This window comes from Eurypyga helias, unplaced genomic scaffold, assembly GCF_000690775.1.
Source record: "Eurypyga helias isolate BGI_N326 unplaced genomic scaffold, ASM69077v1 scaffold28369, whole genome shotgun sequence".
Taxonomy (NCBI): Eukaryota; Metazoa; Chordata; class Aves; order Eurypygiformes; family Eurypygidae; genus Eurypyga; species Eurypyga helias.
Genome location: NW_010270895.1, coordinates 68,098 through 90,080, shown reverse-complemented (window position 1 = coordinate 90,080; position 21,983 = coordinate 68,098). Strand labels below are relative to the sequence as shown.

The window sequence follows — 21,983 nt, the reverse complement described above, 5'->3', positions numbered from 1 at the left end:
TTGCTCCAAGCCTCATCCAGCCTGGCCTTGGACACTTCCAGGGATGGGGCATCCACAGCTGCTCTGGGCAACCTGTCCCAGTGCCTCCCCATCCTGTCTGGGAAGAACTTCTTCCTGATATCTAATCTAAACCTCCCTGATTTCAATTTGTACCCGTTACCCCTTGTCCTGTCACTACAGGCCCTTGTGAAAAGTCCTCTCCCAGCACCCTTGTCCTACAGTGTCTCCAGTTAACGTGAGGGAACTGGACACTTAACATCACCCTTGGGCTCTGCACAGGGACAAGAGGTTAAGAACGTTGGAGATTCTGAACATCCATCGCGTGTCAGGTGTTCACCTCCTGTCGCAGGCAGTTCGTTGCGTTGTCGTGTAATATTTTCCTGCTCTTCTCCACAGTCCAAACCTGCAACGTGAGATGCATGAATGGTGGGAGCTGCAATGAGGAGTCCTGCCTCTGCCAGAAAGGCTATACTGGAACTTACTGTGGGCAGCGTAAGTACCTGCGGCACCCGCTGAACGTGTGGCGAGCTGAAGGGCAAGGCTGGATTCTCCTCTCCATTGGAATCTCAGCCCGCCTTCACAGGGGATATATAGATAGAGATCTATTAGATATAATGTCTCTGTAAACTAATTTTAAAATACATGAATATATATATTAGAGCATCCCCTTTGTAAATGGTTTTGGATAAACAGCATATTCTCTGGGAGTGAAATTTTGGTGAAGAACCTTCATTTTAGCTCAAATGAAGTCTTCTTCCAATTAGAAGAAGAAAAACTAGAAAAAAAAAAAACACAACATTTTTTGATTATGAATTATGCCATGTTACTTTGAGGGGAGGCTCAATTTTTACTTTGTTTGTTTGGCAACACTGGTTTTCTGTAGGGTTTTTAGGGAAACCTCAGTTCAGTGAGTGAAAGAAATTTTACAGAACTTTCTGACTTGGTTTCCTATTTTGTCAAAGCACCTATACCTTCCGTGGGGAGAAATTTACTTTTTCCCCCTAGTTTCCCATGAAAGATACTTGGCAATTTTAAATCATTCTCACGCACACTGTAGAATTAACCAAACTTCAGTGCTGTCTTTAAAAAACATCTAGTAAGCAAGTATGCACAATAGATTTGAAAGAGTCTCTGATCAAATGGAACTTTCCAGGCAAATTTCAAATCTCTGTATCAGTGTGAAAATCACAAGTTTTCAGTGAAGTCTATGAGAATTTTTTTAAAGATGGGCAAAATACCATCTTTCCCCTAAACTTATCCATAGCTAGAACTGATTCATTTTTGCTGAAACTTTCCCAAAAGTTCAACTAAAGGCAGACACACCATATGGAAAATTTCATTCTGAACAGCTAAAGCTTGGGAAAATTATAAGTAACGGCAAACCGGGGCTTATAATGGAACGCGCTAGGCAACCTTAATTATGTGCTGCTACCAGCTCCACCTATAATATCCTCGGTAGAGTTTTCATAATGGTTCAGATGTTGGCAAGACATCAGTGACAGGGTGGGGAACAATGGAGAGTCCCACTGGCAGCATCCCAGCAGAGCAGATTTCGGCTTCCTCAGCTCTAAGATGGGTGTAGCCTTTGAAGGCTGTGAGATTACAGCAGTACCTGGCCTCTCCGCAGCTCAGAGCTTGGTCCTGGAGCAGTGAGGGCCACACTGAGGTGGACAAGATGCTGTGGACCTCACCTTTCATGAGATTATATTCTTCTCTCTTCCATGCGCCGGTGTTGTTGGGCAGCAGTGGCTCAGAGAGGGAAGCTCTGCATAGGGAGCGTCATAACAGTACTCCTCTCGTTAGTCAGTACAGCTGCTGGGATTTTAATAGGTCAGTGGCATCTGTCACACCCAGCAATTTCTCATGTCACATGCATGTTCCTACATCCTGCTCAATTAGCTTTGCCTCAGCACAGGACTAAGCAGCAGCCTACTTCAGTCCTAAACAGCGGTTTTTCAGCTAAGGGTAGCAAGTCTAACGTTAAGTCAGTGAATATTCCTGTTGGTCAGACTGGTTCTTCTCTGCTTTGGGTATGTGGGATTAAATGGCAAACAAGTCTCTCACATTTCACTGTTGTCATACGTTAAACATTCGCCTTCATGCAGTTTCTCATTTATATCAGTTCATCTTGACCTTGACATTTAAATCCCAATGCTGACCTGAATGAACTGAGATTCCAGAGCGCAGGAAATCCTCTCAAGTGAAATAAGAGTTTATGGCCTTTTTTATAAATGGCTTCATTCATAAACAGGATGTAATTTTCCAGGAAAAAAAATCAGACTTTTCTCTGTATGTTCACTGCATGGAGGAGACTCTTGATGGGTGAGCAGCACAAAGTAGGTGATACTGCAGGCCCTGCCAGCACCGCACGTCTCACACTGTGGTTTCACTACGCACAGAAATCACGGGTTTCTCCTTCTATTTCAAACTAGCTGTCTGTGAAAACGGCTGTCAGAACGGAGGGCGGTGCATCGGACCAAACCGTTGTGCTTGTGTCTACGGATTCACCGGTCCCCAGTGTGAGAGAGGTAAGGAACACGTTCTCATGATATTATCACCAACTGAGCAAAGCTCAGGAGTTATTTTAACATGTTTATTGAGGATATCCAGTGATTGCTGCTGGATTGCTCAGCCTGATGGTACAGGCTGGAATGACAACCTCATGCCCAAAGCAATCCCTGGTTATTACGTGTGCAGGATGCGAAGTGCCTGCTGACTTCATGGCTCTTTGGTGCCTCTGGATCCTCCTCTCCACAGGTGGCCCCTTGTAGCTGTTAAACATCAATAAAACGCCCATGCTGAATACAAAAAGGGTATTTTTCTCTTGGGCATTTCACTGTTTCTTGTCTTGATAACCTGGGAGTGGCTTAGAAATGCCAGGAAACCCCTTCCCACAGCATCCTCATGAAGGGAAGGTGACACTATCAGTTCCTAAACACTAAGAGAGAAGAGAAATGTCAGCCAACATTTTTAAATGTGCCGGTGTGGTGGGTTAACCCCAGCCAGCAGCCGAACACCCATCCTATGTCTCACTCCCCTCTCCTTTGGGATGGGTAGAAGATGTAAGACAAAAAGACTTGTAGATCAAGGTAACGTCAGTTTAATAAGGAAGGCAAAAGCTGTGTGTGGTAGCAAAGCAAATGAAGGAATTGATTCACTACTTCCCATTGGTGGGCAGATGTCCAGCCAGTTCCTGGGAAACAGGACTTTAGGACATGTAATGGTGGTTTGGAAAGACAAATACCATAACCATCTTTATGTCCCCCCTTCTTCCTCCTTAGGAGGTTTTATTGCTGAGCACAAGGTTATATGTCGTGGAATGAGGCTTGGAGCAACCTGGTCTATGGAAGGCGTCCCTGTCCATGGCAGGGGGGTTGGAACTGGATGGACTTTAAGGTCCTTTCCAACCCAAACCATTCTGTGATTCTATGAATGAGGCTTGGAGCAACCTGGTCTATGGAAGGTGTCCCTGCCCATGGCAGGGGGGTTGGAACTGGATGGACTTTAAGGTCCTTTCCAACCCAAACCATTCTCTGGTCTAGTGGAAGGTGGCCCTGCCCATGGCAGGGGTGGGAGTGGATGGGCTTTAAGGTCCCTTCCAACCCAAAGTATGCTGTGATTCGGTGATTCTGTGATTCTGTGAATATGCTTTGGTCAGTTTGGGTCACTTGTCCCAGCTGTGTCCCCTCCCAGCCTCTTGCCCAGCCCCAGACGACTGGACTGGGGCTGGAGAGCGAGCCTTGGTGCTGTGCAAGCACTCAGCCAAAACTCCGGTGTGTTATCCACACTGGTTTAGCCACAAAAGCAAAACACAGCACCACAATGAAGAAAATGAACTCCACGCCAGCCAGACCCAGTACAGCCAGGGGTTTTGGTGCCCGTCGTGAATTGCCCTGACCCGGACTCGCAGGACAGTCAGCGTTCACCGCTCCTGCTCAGCACCGCAAGTACGGCTGGCTGCAGCTCTTGCAGAGCAGTGGTATCTGAGGAGTTAGGGACCACACGCAGTTAGGGACCACATGCAGAATGCTGGTTTAAGGACTTGGCCAGCTCGCACAGGAACTCCGTCAGTCAGACGGGTAGACGGCAGTTCACCGGGCGAGCGCTCAGCTCCCCATCGGTAAGACTGTTTTTGCAGCCTCCTGTCTCTCTCACTCTACAGAATCAAACTCCTGCAGCAACTTGATTAATTCCCCAAATTTAACCCATCCTGTGTACTCTTTTGGGTGAAGGAGATCAGTACCACTTACCATCAAAAATTAAAACTAATGGTGTCACCAACACTAACAGCCGATGATTTTCAAATCAGCATGGATCTGAAACCCCAAAAGTCAATATCCAACCCTTGCAAAATTACTGTTATGGTTTAGTACTCTATTTATTTGAAAAACCTTGAAAATTATGACCAGAACTTAAGGTTTTCCATGAAAGAACCTTGTTTTAGTAAAAACATGTTGAAGGGAAACCTAAGCCAGCTCTGGTTTATTGTAAACCTCACGCCGTGTGATGCCAGCTGCTCATCCAGAACGGATCGAAACAGCTCCACTAGGAACACAGTTTTCACCAGCTAAGAATATGGCTCTCAGTGACATGTGGCTTTGCTGTGTTTCATCCGCCAGCGTGTGCGGAGCGGCTAGATCAGATTTACATTTGGGCAGTGTGGGTACGACTGGGGTTTTGGCTGAGACACGAAATTTCTTCCTTTCCTGTTGGCTTAGATGGACATCTCACGACACTGCTCTGATATGATTTTTGGCAAGGATTAGAGTGGCACAGAGCAGAAATGAAACCGAAACACGAAGCCAGTGTGCAAACTCCCAGGATTAAGATCAAAGCACCCTGGAAATATTCTGCTTTTCTAGCCTCTCACTTTCCCGAGATTGGGCTAATTCTGTTTAACTCCATGTCCAAGGGTTGGACTGTTCTTGCCTTTAATGTTTTTTTTTCCAAGTTGGGGATTCTTGGCAACATGATTTAGAGGGTGAGATAGGAATAACAGTTGGTTTCCGGTAGCCCAGGCATCAGTCAGCCCCGCTTGAACAGCGGCCAGCAGAAATACGCAGAACTTCGCACAGTTGTGCAATGTTCCCTGGGTTGCAAAAGTGTCTAACCTGGTGGTGCAGGTGCCCCGTAAGAGGCCTCTGCTGTGGTTTGAGCCTCACATTTATGGGATGCAGAGAAGGGAAAGCTCTTTAAAAGCCTCCACACGCATTTACTGAAGTAACCTTCCCTTGGTCCTGTCTCTGTACTCTCCTGCAGACACACTGTCGAGCACTGCAGTTATATATTTTTTAAGCCCTCTCCTGCCTTTTTCTAACACACACATGTTCATACAGACATGCATTACTTCAGTTGTGGAAAGGCATTACAATAACAGCCTTTCTCTTTGGAAGGCTCTACCCCTTGAGGTTCCTTCCCCTACACCCGAGCTCCAGAACAGTGCCTGCAGAGCTGCTTTCTTTGTTTCCTCCTCACGAGTGTCTGAAGGATTGAGATTCATAAATCGATACGGGCATTGGCTGTGTCTGTAAAGAAAGCTGGAAATTTCTTACAGAAACTTCTGGATAACAGCAATGCCAGGAGGGACTGAAGAACCCCAACGGTCCTGACTCTCTGCCTGGTAGTGGAGGGGGTAGGAGAGTGGAAGAAGCAGGGAGAGAAGGGTCTGAGCAGGGGCAGACGTTGGAGACATCTTGTAATGTATAAAATTCTTTAAATAAAGACAGCATTTTTACAAAGCCTTTAGAGATTTGGTTTAGTCCAGACTTGTACTAAGAGACAAAACAAGCTCTCCAGCTGTGTATACAGAGGTCTTCCCTGCCAAGACAAACAGAGCGCTCGCTTTGCTAAGAGATGTTAAAAGTTACACTTTTCAAAGAGGCTCCTGGCTGGGCAGCCTGGGAGTTTGCAGCCAGGTGAGGTGGTTGTGACTGACCCACCGAGGATAATTAACGTGACAGTGAAGAACTTAACCCTTCCAAGGAGAAAATGAATTCCTGCTCCATCGCTAGGCCTGTTAAGATGAGGTCCCTAAGCACCAGTCTTACTGGAGACGTGACCACTGTTGAATTCCTGTTCAGTTTCCCCGTTTAAAGCAGCCATGGCATTTGACATGTTTACAAGCATCCTTGGAGTCTCCAGTAACAGGAGGCTCAAGTAGCAGGCTTGGAAGCAACACGGATCATCTGTAGCTCTCCGTTTCGCTCCGAGTCCCCTTCCTAGATATTTTTCCGAAGAAAGACTAATCCAAAGCAGAGCCTGAAACCCACTGGCTTCATATGTAGGAAGCACAGGTTTGAGCCCAACACCCGTGGTGATGCTCTCATAGCACAGCTGGGTAGAGTACTCTGGAAATTCCTTGGATTCCTGTCTGCATCTCTGTGGGCAGAGAGCTTCCACTAATGCCAGTTACTGTCTAGTGGGACATCATTCACTTTCCTCCTTCCCGAAGAGAGTAGCTGCTGTGATGTTTCTCATGGGTAAACCCTTGCTAACTACTAAATGCGGCACGCTGGCATTAGGCAGTAAGAATGCGCTCTTGCACTCCAGCATCCTTGTGTCTGCTGCCTCCAGAGCACAAAACAAGAGGCTGTCCTGGCTACGGAGTGCACAGAAAATGGCAGGTAGTTTAGGCTGGCTTTCTCTGCCTTTCAGGGAAGACAGCAGGGATAACGTGATACATACAGCCATGTCCCTCAGTGCTGTGCTGTGAGATGTCTACAGACAGGAACCATCTGCGTTGGCAGATCAGACCACACTCAGCTCGCAGAAGAGAGGACGCATCTCTCCCAGCCCCAGGACTGAAATGGGGCAGTTGGCTTGAAACACAGCTGGGTTATGTGGAGATTTTTGTGTTCTGAGCGTAGGACGAAGCAGTAAGAGCTCTGCCGCTCCATCCTGAGTCCGGCCCACTGCTTGCACTTGTTTGGGCAGCCCATTACGTCACCGTGTTACGTTTCTCTGTAAAATAATAGACATTTTGCCGCAGCGTGAGAACTGTGAGGAGTCACCAAAGGGTTGTAAGAGGGCTGTTGAACTGACTGCTGACGGTGATAAGAGGACGATTGAGGCAGGACTATGTGTTGCGATACAGTCAACTGTGTATTTGCTCCTGATGGTGTTCCCAAATAAGCTCCAGACAGGAGCCACAGTGTTAAATAAACCGTAAGATGCCTCAGACCAAAAAGTTGTGTTACAACACCAGTGTGTGAGGAAGGATGGGCTCACTGCATCTCTTTCTGCTGTGTCTGGCTGGCCTCTGGATGAAGGGCTGGTTCGCCTCCAGCTGGCATGGACACACTGGATATTTGATGGTGGGCTTTTACAGGTGGAGAGGTTACCTCCACCTAAGAAAAGGCAGACTATATTCAACCTGAAATAAATGCTGGGGAATGTTTTTTTTTGAAGAGCCCCTCACTATCAAAATTCAGTACATCTGTGTTTCAAGTGTAGCGGAAGCAGGCTAGATGGGACCGAGCACAAGATGACACTGAACTGCTGACTCTTTGGCCTTGCAACTTGCTATTACATTTAGGGACCTCATCTGTCTGCTCCTCTGCCGCTCACCTGCTCCCCTACAAAGATCTCTGTAGGACAAGCCCCTGGAGCTCAGCACAGGCATCCCCAAGACTCCCAAGAGAACTCTCTAAGTGGTTTGTTCAGGCTGAAGTTCCAGTCTTCCTCAGGGACATTTCTTCCCAAGGACACCTGGATAAAATGGTGCCAATACTTCAGGAAGAGTCTTTGGTCAAATGGATTTATATCCCGAGGGTTGTACCCTTGTCAGCAGAGCGCGCACTGGCAGAAGTGGCTGGTCAACAGTGTCACAGGGGGGTGGGATGTCCCTCAGCAGGGAAGTCTTTCCTGTAGAATGTGACAACCTGTCAGAGCAGGGCTGACCCAGGTCCTTCTGCTGAAGCAAGGTGAAGGGACTGAAAGCTGAAGGAAAACATGTTCAAATTGGAGAAAAACAGATGGTGTTTCAACAAAGAGGTTGGTTTCGAATGGCAGTGTTCCACAGGAACGGGCTGAAGCCCCCTTGCACTACATAGCCTCCCTTTCAACCTCTGTGGGGCTGAGCAGAGCGTGCCGCCGAGCCTTTGGATGATGGAGCGGTAACAGCACCGAGGGGCAGGATTCACTGGCCAAACGCAGCCATTGCCTTTAGGAGGGTGTACAGAGGGATGGTCAGTTCTGCCACAGCCATATGGGCTATGGGCTTCTCTGACCAAGTGAGATTAACCAATCTCTGGAGTCTCCAGATCAAGACGGAGGGGCTTTCTGAGGATGTGCTGGGGCTAATCCATATGTAGTACGGTTTAGGCAAGGGTCTCTGGTTGTCATGCACTGGCTTGTGTGATGCTGGATTTCAGACCAATTTATCCTTACAGATTTAAAATCTGTAAATGCCTGAAGAGCATGAAGATAGTTTCCTGTTGGCTTCTCTCGGCTAATGCCACACAAAGATACTCACTTGTTTCGAAGAACACTGAGCTGCATTAGTCTGGATAATGTCTGTGCTGAGGAGCCGGGATTCTCAGAAAGGCTTTGTACAGTTGCTGTTGTTTCCAGCGTGGCCGTTAGCTGTTCCCATGCTCTCTGGAGGTGTGCTTTCCTACAGGATTTGGGGGATGAGTTTAGACTGGCAAGCACCGAAAAATGTGTCTTTCTGTGTTGATAGAAGAATGCACTCAAACCCTACAAATGTCTCAGATTAAAAATGTGTTTAGGGTTTTAATTTTACTTTATTTAGAATTTCTTTTGCTGTAATCATAAAGGAGATAATTTTACTTTAAACTGTAATAAACAGAGCTCCTGTCGTAGACTCAACAAGCTGCATGTTCAACAGCTTAGGGCTCCAGTAAGAGGCTGCTTTGTATTGGAAGCAATCTACCTACCTTCACACTTCATTCAGGAAATACTCCACTTCAGAGGTAAATACCTTAATAGCTAAGTACTCAGAGAATCTTAGCATCATTTCCTCCTTCTGCCTGACATCTTCAGGGATGAAGAATTAGTGAATATATTCTATAACACCAGCAGCCTTCGGTAACATGAACTCCCATTACATCAGTGTTGGAGAAAAAGCTGCAATACAGAAAAAATGAATCTGTGGGGAGAGAGGCCAATTTTTTAAAATAGTTTTACAGAAAAATTAAACATTTTGATGTCATATCTCTGATTTCACCCTCCTTCAAGTTGGAAAAAAGCTGTTGTAAAAAGTGACAACATTTGACTCGGGTGAAGGTGTGTAAGCTCCGTCTGTGTTCCAAGGATGAGGTTTAATTTGAGTTTTTTCCTACCCAAATGCTGAAGTCTTCGCTCTGGATGCCAGTTGCTACCTCTTGTGAAAGAATGTCTCCTTTTACTTTGGAAAAAAAGGATTTTTAGAGTAATATTCTTGAAGAATTCTTGTGAAGATTGTCTGTGGTTCCTGTGATTTGTCCGATTCAGAAGGCTCTTGCTAGGTCTGCATGTCCTCACCTCTTAGTGGTGCAAGGTTTCCAAAAGCTGAACCAACAAACTCTCGGGGTGGTGTTCTTCACTGCAAACACTTCTGGGCTGAGCTGAAAGCCAGCTGTGCTCTTGAAGCCTTGCCTAGTTGTTCCCAAGTCCTGTATCCCACAAAGAGCCCTGGAAGGGATTGTGTCCACGTGAAGATACTATTAGCAAACTTAAAACTGGCATCCACTGTCAGAGTTCTGTCTCTTTGTTAGCCAGTACAAGAAAACAAAGCCCTATTCTTGCATACAGTGTTTTGAACACATGAAAAAAAGCAAGAGTTAAGCCACAGCAGGTCCTAAATGCACAACATCTATAGAAAGGACAAGTATCTCCTGTTCTTCCACAGTCCTCACTGCTGGACTGCTCTTTCCAAAACCATAACCAGGACTGGGTTGGATTGGAGTAAATACGCTCCCAAACAGCAGCTTCTCACCAACAGGGTCCATGTCTTTCAACAATTCACTGCTGTTTTCAAGAGATTCTTATTTCTCCTGTTTCTTTCCAAATACCTCAAGAAGGGCTATCAACCATTGAATGAGGAGGACATGGGCTTTCAAAAAGTGCCATGCTTAGAGAGGTCAGACACATGGCAAAGAGGACCTCTGGGGTCCTGTGTGTGCATCTTGATCCTGTGCCATGGCAGAGCCTTGGTCAGTCTCTCTGTGGCTGGTCTCCAGATGAAGCCACAGCAGCAGTCGTTGAACAGGTCATGTTCTGTGTGCCCAGTGCTTCTCCAAAGCCCTGTAAAGTATGAGGATCTTGGGATATAACCAGAGTGGGCAAAATCAGGTTCCGGGCAGAAACCAGGCATTGTACATGGGAAAAGGGACAGATAACATCTAAATTACTACTCCATACCTTTTACTTTAAAGGTGTTGCTAATCTGCTGCTGTGTTCGTCCTGCATCTCCATTTTTATGAAGATACAGCTCTTTATAATTCAGCATGCACGTTACATGAGAATCGCCTTTGATGTGCACTCAGGGAGGATTTCGGAGTCTCCAAAACATGTTTGTGCCTCTAGATTCTGAGAAATTTCAAAAGGATTTTGATGTTTTGGGTTTGGTGGGAAGGGGGTGCTATGAACCCAGGGTTCCTTATAAGTGATAAAATTCCAGTCCTGGAAAAAATCTCCATTAACAATGAGTCAGACTAATGCAAGTGTCCAGATGAGCATGTTTTTATAGGCTGTATCAGTTTCTCCAAGATTTTTACTCTATAGGACAGAAGTTCCTCTCATCCTCATAATTTCATTTAATTTCTATCAGACTAACTGCCACTCATCCATTGTCCTGAAATATTTAAGCACTAGAACAATTGTGTGAGGAGGCTGTGAATATTCGTATCTGTAGGTGTTTCAGAGCAAACTTATATTAATTAGGTCTAATTCTGGTAGTCTTTTTAAAGAGGAATCCCAAATGGTCTCCAGCGTTCCCTCCAGCCGTAGCTTTTCTAGTGACAGACACCCCAGGCTTTATGTAAACAGAATACACGATCCAAAACACCATCCTGTATCGTACAGATGGATGCTAGTGAGTGTCTCAGCATAAACTGCACTTTAATCCACTCAGAGTTCCAGATGGTGGGAATATTGCAGAATACCCCATTATTCTTGCTTGTAAGGCCTCTCCAACCCCCCTCCTGAGCAGAGGTATTAAGAGGGGCTTTGTCTTAGCTTTTCAGTTTCCTCTTCATAATGATTTTTCCTAAATTTTCAGACTAATTTGGAGGCTTAGGAGGAACGAAGCAGGCACACAGGATGTGGCTGTTCCCCATGCGTGTATGCAAAAGCCATAGCAAGAAGCAGCCAAGAGTAAACGTGGTCCCTTTGCTCACTCCTTCCTTACTCAGGTCACAGTCCTCAACTTCCAAAATGCAGCTCCTAGTGAGGTCATCCGTAGGGATGTACGTATTTCATACCTTTAGCTGGAAAATCCCCCAGAGCCCAGGCATGCAAGAACATAGATCGTGCTAGCGAGACAGGGGCCACAAGTAGTTCATGGAAATTCAGTGATATCTGGAATAACTTGGAAAGGTCTTTAATCTGTCTTTGCATTTCAGAGAAAATTCATTAATTGGAGCTGTCCAGTAGGATTTTTGTTCTGGGGATAAATGTTAGGTTGGCAAAAATGCCTCCTCCAGACAACCTCTGGCTGTGCCTGAGGTCCGTACCCCTTGTGAAACTGAGCCCCAGTCCAGCTGCAACACACAGCAACAATCCCAGAGGGATGGAGTGATCCCAGAAAAATGGACCGGGATGTGGCTCCTGAGACCGAACTGTAATTCACTTTGCCTGGGCCTCCACATGCATCCCTGGAGATGCAGGACAGTTCCAGGGTGTCATGAACTCTTATTCATTTCTTGGGTTTCAGTTCTCTGGGGTAGGAAAAAGACAGGGAAAGGCCTGGCTGTGGGGGCTCCTTTCTGCCATCCTCACTCAAAGTTGTCTGGGAGGTGTGAGGATAGTACACAGCCGAGACACAAGGTTGCCTGACACTCAGCAAGCTGTTCTTCCTATCAATTCCAGATTAATCTTGAAATTACTTCGACCAAAAATCTTATGGAGGAATGCTATTGGAAGTGGTTAAGATTTTTTGTTTCCCCCCAGATGAGCTTTTTAATAAAAGACTATTCACAAAGAGCTTTCTCATCCCTGTTAGAAACCAGGTGTTCAGGTGATTTTCCCGAGTACTCTGCTAATCCATGTGCTAAGATGTAAAGCAGAACTCGTAGCTGAGGTATGTGCTGGAGTTCCTTGTCCTCAGCCTGCTTCCAGAGGTGAAGCATGAACTGCCACTGTGCAAGGCTGAGCATGTTGATGATCAGCTCTGACATTGTCAACCTGTTGGAGTGAGTCCAGAGGAGGCCACGGAGATGCTCCCAGGGCTGGAGCCCCTCTGCCATGGGGACAGGTTGGGAGAGTTGGGGGGTTCAGCCTGGAGAAGGGAAGGCTCCAAGGGAGACCTTATAGCACCTTCCAGTGCCTGGGGGGGCTACAAGGAGTCTGGGAGGGCGTTTTTCAAAGGCAGGTAGTGACAGGACAAGGGGTAACGGGTTTAAACGGAAAGAGGGAGATTGAGATGGGACATCAGGAAGGAATTCTTCCTGGAGAGGATGGGGAGGCACTGGGACAGGTTGCCCAGAGAAGCTGTGGATGCCCCATCCCTGGCGGGATGAGGCTTGGACGAACCTGGTCTAGTGGAGGGTGTCCCTGCCCAGGGCAGGGAGTTGGGACTGGGTGGGTTTTAAGGTCCCTCCCAATCCAAACCATTTGATAACTTTATGATCCACTGCTATAGCTTGCCTGCATTTATGCAGAAAGGTCTGGCAGAAACCTCACCATGTGTGGAGTTCAATTCTGTACTCAATTGTAGGTTGCCATTTTCCTCCTGCAGCCAGGTTTACTTGATAAAATAATTATAGTTCTGTGAAACCACATTTCCCTCTGATCTCTGCAGAAAGCCAGTCATAGTCTGCTGGGAGTGCTGGTGGGATGTAGATGCATCCTGGACATATAATTTTCCTGCATACCCATGGGCTTTATGGTACAATTTTTAATGAGACAATCACATAGTGCTTTTTCCCCTGCCAGAGGGTGGGCAGCACTCCCAAAGTGCAGCTACTTAATACCTTTGTTTTCTGCTCAGTGTTCAGCATGTGGCTCATAGGCCACTTCACCGTGCACAATGGGAACCAGCCTCAGGAATCAGAATTAATTTCCTCCAGAGACATTGACAGAAACAGCATTCCCAAGATTTATCTTTAAATCTGACAGGAATGTTTTGACTGGAATTTTCCAAAACTGCTTAGCCTGGATACAAACCTGTTGTTGCCTGGATAGGTGAAAGTTGGCAAAGGAACAAGTGGTCGCAAAGAGGGTCTTTGCAAAGAGGTGGAAGAGTCAACCTTGTCCAGAGGTGAGCCATGTGCATTGCCACTGGGAAAGACGGGAGCATTTGAGTCAGCTGTAGCGGAGTGAGGCAAGGCTGGACCAGCAGCAGTGGGCACCACATTGCCTGCTCTGGGCTGGGCAGGGAGGTGACTGTCACCTTCTGACCCTTCAGTGCTCTTGGACGCAGTGACATGTGGCTTTCTCTCTCCCATTCTCACTGTGGGGAAGGGTCTCTATGAGCAGGAGTATCCTGATGTTGTTGAACCTGCTGGTGCTTATGGGAGAAAAGTGGCCTGAAGATAAATGCTTGCTTTCACTTTTCATAGAATCATAGAATCACTGGGTTGGAAAAGACCTTAGAGATCATCCAGTCCAACCGTATCTGTCCACCACTAAACCATATCTCTCAGCACCTCATCCACCCGTCTCTTAAACACATCCAGGGATGGTGACTCCACCACCTCCCTGGGCAGCCTGTTCCAGTGCGTGATAACCCTTTCGGTGAAGAACTTCTTCCTTATGTCCAAATGTCTTCACCCAACTGTGGAGATTGCCTCTGCCAGCTGACTGTGGGGAGCGCAATGGGACATCACATCACAGTCACAGGCTCCGTGGAGCACGTTTGGAGGTAGATGCATGAACATCTGCAGTTCTGGTGCACTGATATCAACCCAAGGCCGTGCATCAGCCTCTCTTTTCCGTAAGCCCGTGAAGATGGATGAGGTGGAACAGACTGGCAGGAGAGGCATTGCTTGGACCGCATCTACTCGGGGCCCTTAGGCAGTTCTGTGAATGGGCACTCAGCTCGCGGTGGCACAGCAGCTCTGGGCCTGTCCAACCAACCTGGGTCCACATATCCCGTTTGTGGCAGGGACCTGGAGTGTTTCCCACCGAATGCAAAGACAAAGCCTGCTGGAGTGTACTGGGATAAGAAGATGCTAAGGAGAGTGCAATGTTTACCCTTCCATTAATTCAGTCTGAGAAGAATCTAATAATGTACTATTAGTGTCTTGATAATTTCTGAGACTTCTTCCTTCTTTTTCAAGTTACTTTAGCTGTGGATAATCCTCTTCCGAAGAACACCTTGCCCTCCCTAGCCTAAGCCACGCACTGCGTTGCCACTTTTGCTGAATGCAGCAGCGGGCAGATGAAGGTGGCTGCAGCCCATGCACGGTGGCTGTGAGACAATCTGGCAAGACCTGTAAAACCAACCACATTGTTTGGAAGTCCTTGCTCAGTAGTGTCCTTGCCATTGGCTTCTCCAAGCTCATTGTCCCAGAAGGAAGGTAGGCAAAGTCCACAAACCCTCTGCCCAAAAAAGCTTCCCAACTGGCAGACACAAATTTCTCCTTCTCTTGCTCAGTCCTATCAGGAACAAAAATCAGCTGTCCAGAGGAATCCCCCCAAGTCAGTCAGGGCTCAGCTCAGCCCAGCCACCATCTCCTTATTCTCTCTCCCCTGATATCCAGGAGCTTGCCCACTGTTGTGATCTCTGCCAAAGGAGTTCAGGAAGTGCCAGGCTTCCACCTGGGGCAAGTGTGTGTGTGTTGGAAAGATTCTGGAGCTAGCAAGCCCCCAAGCCACCCCCAGCACCTCCAGTCCTGCACCTCCATCTCTGCACTAACTGACCAGGCAGCGATTCAACAGCCCATGGTTGAATCCAGCTCTGACCCTGTGGGGCAAGTGTGTGTGTGTTGGAAAGATTCTGGACCTAGCAAGCCCCCAAGCCACCCCCAGCACCTCCAGTCCTGCACCTCCATCTCTGCACTAACTGACCAGGCAGAGATTCAACAGCCCATGGCGTCCTGACCCTGTGGTCTCTTCTAGGACGGAGGACACGGCATGGCAGTGCCAGCCCTCTGCTCCAATCCTCTCCGATATTTATACAACCACTGGAAAAACTGGCCCCAGGTTGCCATGTGTGTGCTTTGTGCCTCAGATGCTGCTGGAGTGGAGAGTCCTTGGAAGAGGGTTGTGCGTGGAGCTCTATCTCAGGTTTCATCAGGCTAAGACTTTGTCAGGAAACTGTAAAAATAGGACAGGAAAACTTAAAAAAGTTCTCCCTTTACTATTTCCTTTGAATATGTTTTTTCAGCACTTGGAATGTCTGGCCTTATAAACTGCCTCAGCCAGCTTTTTCTTTTCTGCAAAAGTCCAAACAGTTAAACATCAGGAATGCGCTGTGTTTGTATGAGGTAAGGAAATGACTAGGTGGAGAAAGTATTCCATGAGAAAGGAGCCCTTTACCGAGACCCTCGTGCTGTTCTCCCTGCATCCACCATCCCCCCCTCCCACCAAAGCCGTCACGTATCCGCACAGCCTGAGAGGCTTAGCAGATAGTTAGAGTTGCGTTGTGTGCCGAGACCTACGCTCCGTCTTGTAAAATCCCTGCATTCCCATTTAGTGCAACAGGAACAGTTGCGGGATTTTTGGTGGGCTCCTTTCAGGTTTGTTGCTTGGCTGGTGGCTTTCGGATGCTGTCCCTGCGCACTTTCCCATGCGTTTGTGGTACGGGTAGGGCATGGATTGCTCCATTAAGCATTTAATTTGGAAGTTAGCAGCTCTCCCGGCAGGTCAGGGGGGGCACAGCCAGCCTTCTCCCTGGGCTCCCTAGGGAACACCCCCATCACAGGCAGCCAGAGTTGTGTGGGAATCGTTTTGGGTAGAAATTTGCAGAAGGATCTGCCAGCTCGGTGCCTTGCCCTGGTTGCATCGGCTCTCACTCCCAGAGCTTGGCTCGCTCCGAAACCCCAGAAGGTTACAGACAGAAAGAATTGCAAGGCTGTGCTCCCGAGGCCGGGGGGACCAAGCCTCCTGCTGACGGAAATCATTCATCGAAAAGAGAAAAATAGATACGGGGCTGGATATCCACCCTCCGTGCTCTCCTGTACTCAGTTGCTGGAGCTTTTAGAGAGCAGCGTGGAATCCTGCCAGAGCCTGGGGCATGTGTTGGAGTGACCTCATCCCAGCGAGGTCTGTGGCTCCCCGGGGATGACTTACAGGCAACATTTGTCCTTACTGTTTTAAGAAAAAGCCTTCAGCGAAAGCATCGTTTGTTATGAGAAGGAATTTGATTTTTAGCAAAGAAAAATCTCTTCTTCCTTGCTGCTCTGTTTATTTATTTTGTAAAGAAGGAATTCACCCAGCCCACGGCCTGTCTCACGCGGGGATTCCAGAGAAATGGCAGGCTGAAAGTCGGGGCGGGAGCGCCGAGGAGAGCTCCTCTGTCCTGTCATCTTCCTTTAGCCTGGGCTCCGCAGATCTGCCTTTGGGGCTGGGGTCAGTCACGTTCGTTCCAGAGAAATGGCAGGCTGAAAGACGGGGCGGGAGTGCCGAGGAGAGCTCCTCCGTCCCATCACCCTCCTTTAGCCTGGGCTCCGTAGATCTGCTTTTGGGGCTGGGGTCAGGCACGTTTGTGTTTCCAGGGTTGCGTGCTGAATAGCAGGGAAAGGAGTGCAATGGTTCCTGCCTTTGCATCTTCGCCCCGGGATCTGAATTCCCATTGCACCAAGTTTACTCGGTGACACCCTGCTCCACGGCTGGATATTACTGAAGCGGGGAAGGCTAACCTTTATGTTGTGGAAGTTTTTGAGCAAAATGCCTCCTCTCACAAGTTCTTCGTCAAAAAGTACCCATTTGCCCAAAGGGATACTAAGAACCAGTTAAAAAGGAGTAAAATGCTAATTTTAAATGCTGGGGTTTTTTTTCTCCTCCACAGCAAAGCAGTAATTTAAATTGGATGTGAAATCAAGTTATGAATATTTCAGGTTCAGATTGTTTCAATGCAGGTGTTACAAAACATTTGAAAAATGCCCTTGTTCATGGAAGTGTTCAGTTTGAGATCTTCAAAGAAATCAGTCTGAGTTGCTCAAATTAATAATCAATGCAAAATAATGGCATAGAGTTATGCAGTATATCCTGGGGAAACATTCCCTACAAAAGATTTCCATTGTTTTCATTTAGCACTGGGGAAACTGAGCAATAGAGGAGGTGCCTTCCAACTGTTGGACATAAACGTTTGATAGCCTCAGAGAGGTAGTTTTAAACAGTCTGAAACTGATTATCCTTTTTTAACAAGACCAAGCTGCATTTCTGGCATAAATTATAACCACGGTTGGCAAAAAGTAGTGCGTCGTTCTTTATTGCCTCTCGCAGGAGGAGGGACAGGTTCTGGCAAGGTGAGCTTGGGTTAAGTAGGGTGGCAAGGCCAGAGCAGCACCCCCGGTCAGCACAGAACCCCAAGTGCTGGAAAAGGGACACCGTGAGGTTGTGTGTGCTGGCTCGGCTGAACCAGAAGCACTTGAACCCGGTTACTGCCCTTTCATAGAATCACAGAATGGTTTGGGTTGGAAGGGGCCTTAAAGATCATCTAGTTCCAACCCCCCTGCCATGGGCAGGGACACCTTCCACCAGACCAGGTTGCTCCAAGCCTCATCCAGCCTGGCCTTGGACACTTCCAGGGATGGGGCATCCACAGCTTCTCTGGGCAACCTGTTCCAGTGCTCCCCACCCTCTCTGGGAAGAATTCCTTCCTGATATCTAATCTAAACCTCCCTGATTCCAATTTGTACCCATTACCCCTTGTCCTATCACTACAGGGCCTTGTAAAAAGTCCCACCCCTTCCGGAAGGACTCCATACAGCACGTGGGTGAGGGCAGATGTCCACAGCAACCGTGAGCTGTTCCTCTGCTTACATCCCAGACACACTAATTAGGAAAGTTAGAAATGTCTGCGGGGGTATTTTCAGGAAGCTGTTTGCAAGTGGAATGGCGTGGCGCAGTGTAAGATCATGTGTGATGGTGTAGATCCCACCCATCAACTCCCCAGGGGTTTGCGGCTTGGAATTGTCAGGAACAACCATTTGTTAGCTATAGGGGTTCCTAACGACCTCCATGATAACCAGCCAAACATGGAAACTGGGAATGAGGTCTGTTCCCGTTACGCTTCCTCATCTGAGCACATCTGGAACTGGTGTTGGCTGCGGGATGGGGTAGCTAAGACCCTGTAGCCCCAACCTGACTAGCCCAGGCTAGGTGCTGCTTCCAAGCCATGCTGCCTCCGTGGGGTGGGGGTGGCAGGGGTTTGAAAACAAAGAGCATAGCAAGGAGTCAGATTTCTTGCCGTTAATGCAAACACGTTGACACTGATTCCGTGGTGCCTCTTGCAATTTGAGCGCGCTCTCTCCTTGCTGGCTGCTCAAGACGAGTAGGCATGAATAGTAACCTAATCTAACTCTTCGGCGATAAGAGAGCTACAGACTGAACGTGCTGAGCGTGCTCTACTTGCAATTAATAGGGAAAAAAAGAAAAATGAGATCCGTGCACGGATGAGGCTGATGGTAGATGGTGAGAGAGAAGCTGGTGTGTATCCTATGCTGTGTTTACTGTTTGCAAAACTGTATTTGGAGAGGTTAAGTCAGGCAGTGAGCTGGCACATCGGGTTTTGCAGCTACAAGTGATGGGTAAAGGCCCAGGTAGGCACGGCCCTGCTGTGTTAAAAGTCTCTTCTTGTAGAGGTGAAAAGATTCTGACTGATCCCAAAAGAGACCCTGACCTAGTATTTCTTGCAATCTCTTTAATGAGAACTTCACCTGCAGATGGAAAGGTGGAACTCATCCGTATCCTACTACTGGACACGTAGGGCTGAGCGAGCTTGAGGGAGGAAACAGGTAGAAATCTCAGCTTTCAGCAATGAAGCCTCCTCGTCTCTGTTTTTGTATGAAACGTACCAGGAAAGACCAAACTTCTGAAGGGCAACTACCTGTGAGAGGGTTCCTGGAAGATGGGATCCCATACATAGACCGTAAAAGGGCTTTAGACATCTCCTAAGTGCGCATATTTCCTTAATAAAATTTGATTGGTGCCTCATTAAAAATTTAATAATTTGACCATCAAAATTAGCAACAGATGGGAGCTGGAATGCAGCCAGGCTTTCTGGACTCCAGACTGCAATTTCCTTGGCTTCATTCCCTCCAAAGAAGTAATCTACATATGAAAATCTATTTTTGTCAATTATTTGTTTAAAAGGGGGTGTTCTCCATACAATCGCGCTTTCATTATCCATCTCAAGGAATTCTTGCTGCAGTGCATCCAGCCACGCCTCAGCGAGGTGATGTGGGAGGTGCACGTTTACCCCTTTCCTCTCTGTACGGTGCTGCGTTGCCTCGATTTCAGGTTCTACGTTTACGTGATCAGAGCCCTGTGTAGGTACCCACCACAGTGACATCAGCCACATGCTCTTCTCCGTACTCCTTTTGACTAGGAAAAGGGGAAAGCATGCCCTCTTCATTACGTGTTTCTGCGTTGTCCTAGGGTTAACAAGGCGTCTGAGCAGCTCATCAAAGGGATGATTTTTCCCTGCAAGCACACAGACACTGCCACAGTCAGAGCTGTAGCCCACCTGGGCATGGTTGTCTAACACAGGCTCCAGCTGCAACGATGCTGCAGCACACCCAACTAAAATTTAGCTGCCTGGATGGCTTATGAAGTGGTAAGAATGTGGATTCAGGGCCCCTGCCCCAGATAACTTTGTGTCTCAAAGCTCCAGCAATGTCCGTAGGATAACATCAGGGGAACAGTACAGGAACAGGGCAATCCTATATGATCCTTCTCTACAGGATGCTCCTGGGCTCCAGGCACCTGTGGCTCACAACCTTTGACAATTCACAACATCCTCTGTTAGAAGAATTTCCCTTAACTTACATGTTGCCTGAAGAGCTGCTTTCCTCAATTTGCCTTGAGCCAGCATCACTTCTCATCTGCCTGCAATGCCCTCGGGCTCTGCAGACCTGTTCCTCCCCTGACCACTCGTGGTTTTGTACCCTGCTGTCAGGTCTTCCTCCAGGTGTTTCTTTTTCAGACTGAGGACCGCTAACCAGTGTGGCTGTTCCTCCTATATAAGCCCTTCCACACCTTCAGTCACCCTCATTGCCCTTTTCTGATCCTTTCTCCCTTGTTGCCCTTTTCTGATCCCATTCTGTGTCCTGAGCTGGGGGCTAGAACTGCAAGCAGCCCTTAGGATAGAGGAAAATTGTGAGTTTGGTGATGATGCTCTCTTTTTTTATTTTTTGTTCTTTATGCCTCTCCTAATACTTTAGGAGGTCAGTTAGCCTTTTTGTCTGTTACTGAGTTGGCTTCTCCATTGGAATAGGATCACAAAACAATTTTTTTCATAGTTCTTTGGATATGATATTTGGGAAGGTTTAAATTGTTCACTGGTGTGGTTATAGTGAGCTCTCCTTGGTCTTTTCCTCAAGGTTGAAAATGTGAGCAAAAGCCTTTCAGTTTTATTAAAAAAAAAGTGAGAAAACAACTCAGATTTTCTAGGAATAAACTAAAGCATTTGGTTTGGCATCCAGGAGACATTAATGAGGACCATGTGCTTTAGTATCTTGTTGAAATTTGGGTCAGAACCTGTAAGATGATTATTTGGTAACTCGGCGTTGCAAACATAGCATGTATTTCAGTTCTGATTGCCAAACGAAGACATCTTATGAGATCATGTCACCTCTGTACCAATGTAACTTCAAAATCCTTGCCCTTATTTTTTCCTCAAATCCCTCTTGCTGTTTACCTCTCTGTGACATTCACAGACCAAACTTCTTTTGACATTTTCCTCAGCATTAGTTTCTAAGTATGACTGTGCCCCCAGCTGCTCAAGAAAGACAAATCAGAGGGAGCATTAAGCTGGAAATAAGCAATTATTGTGCTAATTGCTTCTTTCCCAGAGATAGAGGAGGAATTCTTGCGAGGTTTCCACCTGCTTTATGCTTACCCTGATGCCAGGTGGGAGAGTTATAGCCTAGATGAGCCTTACTCAGCACAAGCAGCAGCAGTGAGGAAGATGCATCAGCACAGACATCCTCAGCCTAAAGCCTGCGGTATTACCAGCACTTCCAGATGACCTTTTACGGGATAAAGCCACGCTGTCATGGTTTCATGCAAATGTAGGCTCTGCCAATGTGGCTGTCCTGCAAACATGCCCCGTGGGAGAAAGCTTTCTGTCTCAAACCATCTATTTAATCATTTCCTTGCATATGTGTGTCAGGATTTAAATGGAAAGGAGCTGGTTGCAAAGACCATGTGTGGAATGACTTGTATCTGAGAACTTGCAGGTCAAGCCATAGAGCTTTGCTTTTTTGGTATCTGTAATACACAAAGATGTTTCTGGAAACAGCACTATTTATCTTTAGGTGTGAGTGCAGGTGCTGCCTGTGGCTCGTGATTTAGGTATAACCACCCTCCATACCAGTTTTTTGTTGCTTCATGTGTCAAACCCAAATGTTTCGCTGCAAAGACAGCTGTGGGCTAATCTGGGTACTGATGCAGGCATTTGGATTCACAGTCACTTACTAATTACTGGGCACTCCAACATCAAATTCCCCAAGGAACTTCACAAATTTCAGCCGGTCTATCTGAAATAACAGCTATTTGACCAACACCTAACTTCCTTAGACAGTTAATGTGGAATTTTCTGGTCTGACAGTAACATGGTTAAAGGTCCTTTTTCCAGCCACAGATCAAACGCTGGCATGCAATCATCTATTCCCAGCAGAAGGAAAAAACCTCTTGCTTAAGAATTTTGTTTC

At 47.2% G+C, this 21,983-nt stretch overlaps 1 protein-coding gene across 1 annotated transcript in view; it reads left to right on the top strand.

The window, feature by feature from the left end:
• Positions 1–21,983, top strand: part of LOC104514839 (fibrillin-2-like) — a 92,532-nt gene that overhangs the window by 7,008 nt on the left and 63,541 nt on the right. Inside the window, 2 exon segments of the mRNA XM_010158622.1 lie at positions 397–492; positions 2,433–2,528. Of these exon segments, the coding sequence (XP_010156924.1) occupies positions 397–492; positions 2,433–2,528 (192 nt within the window).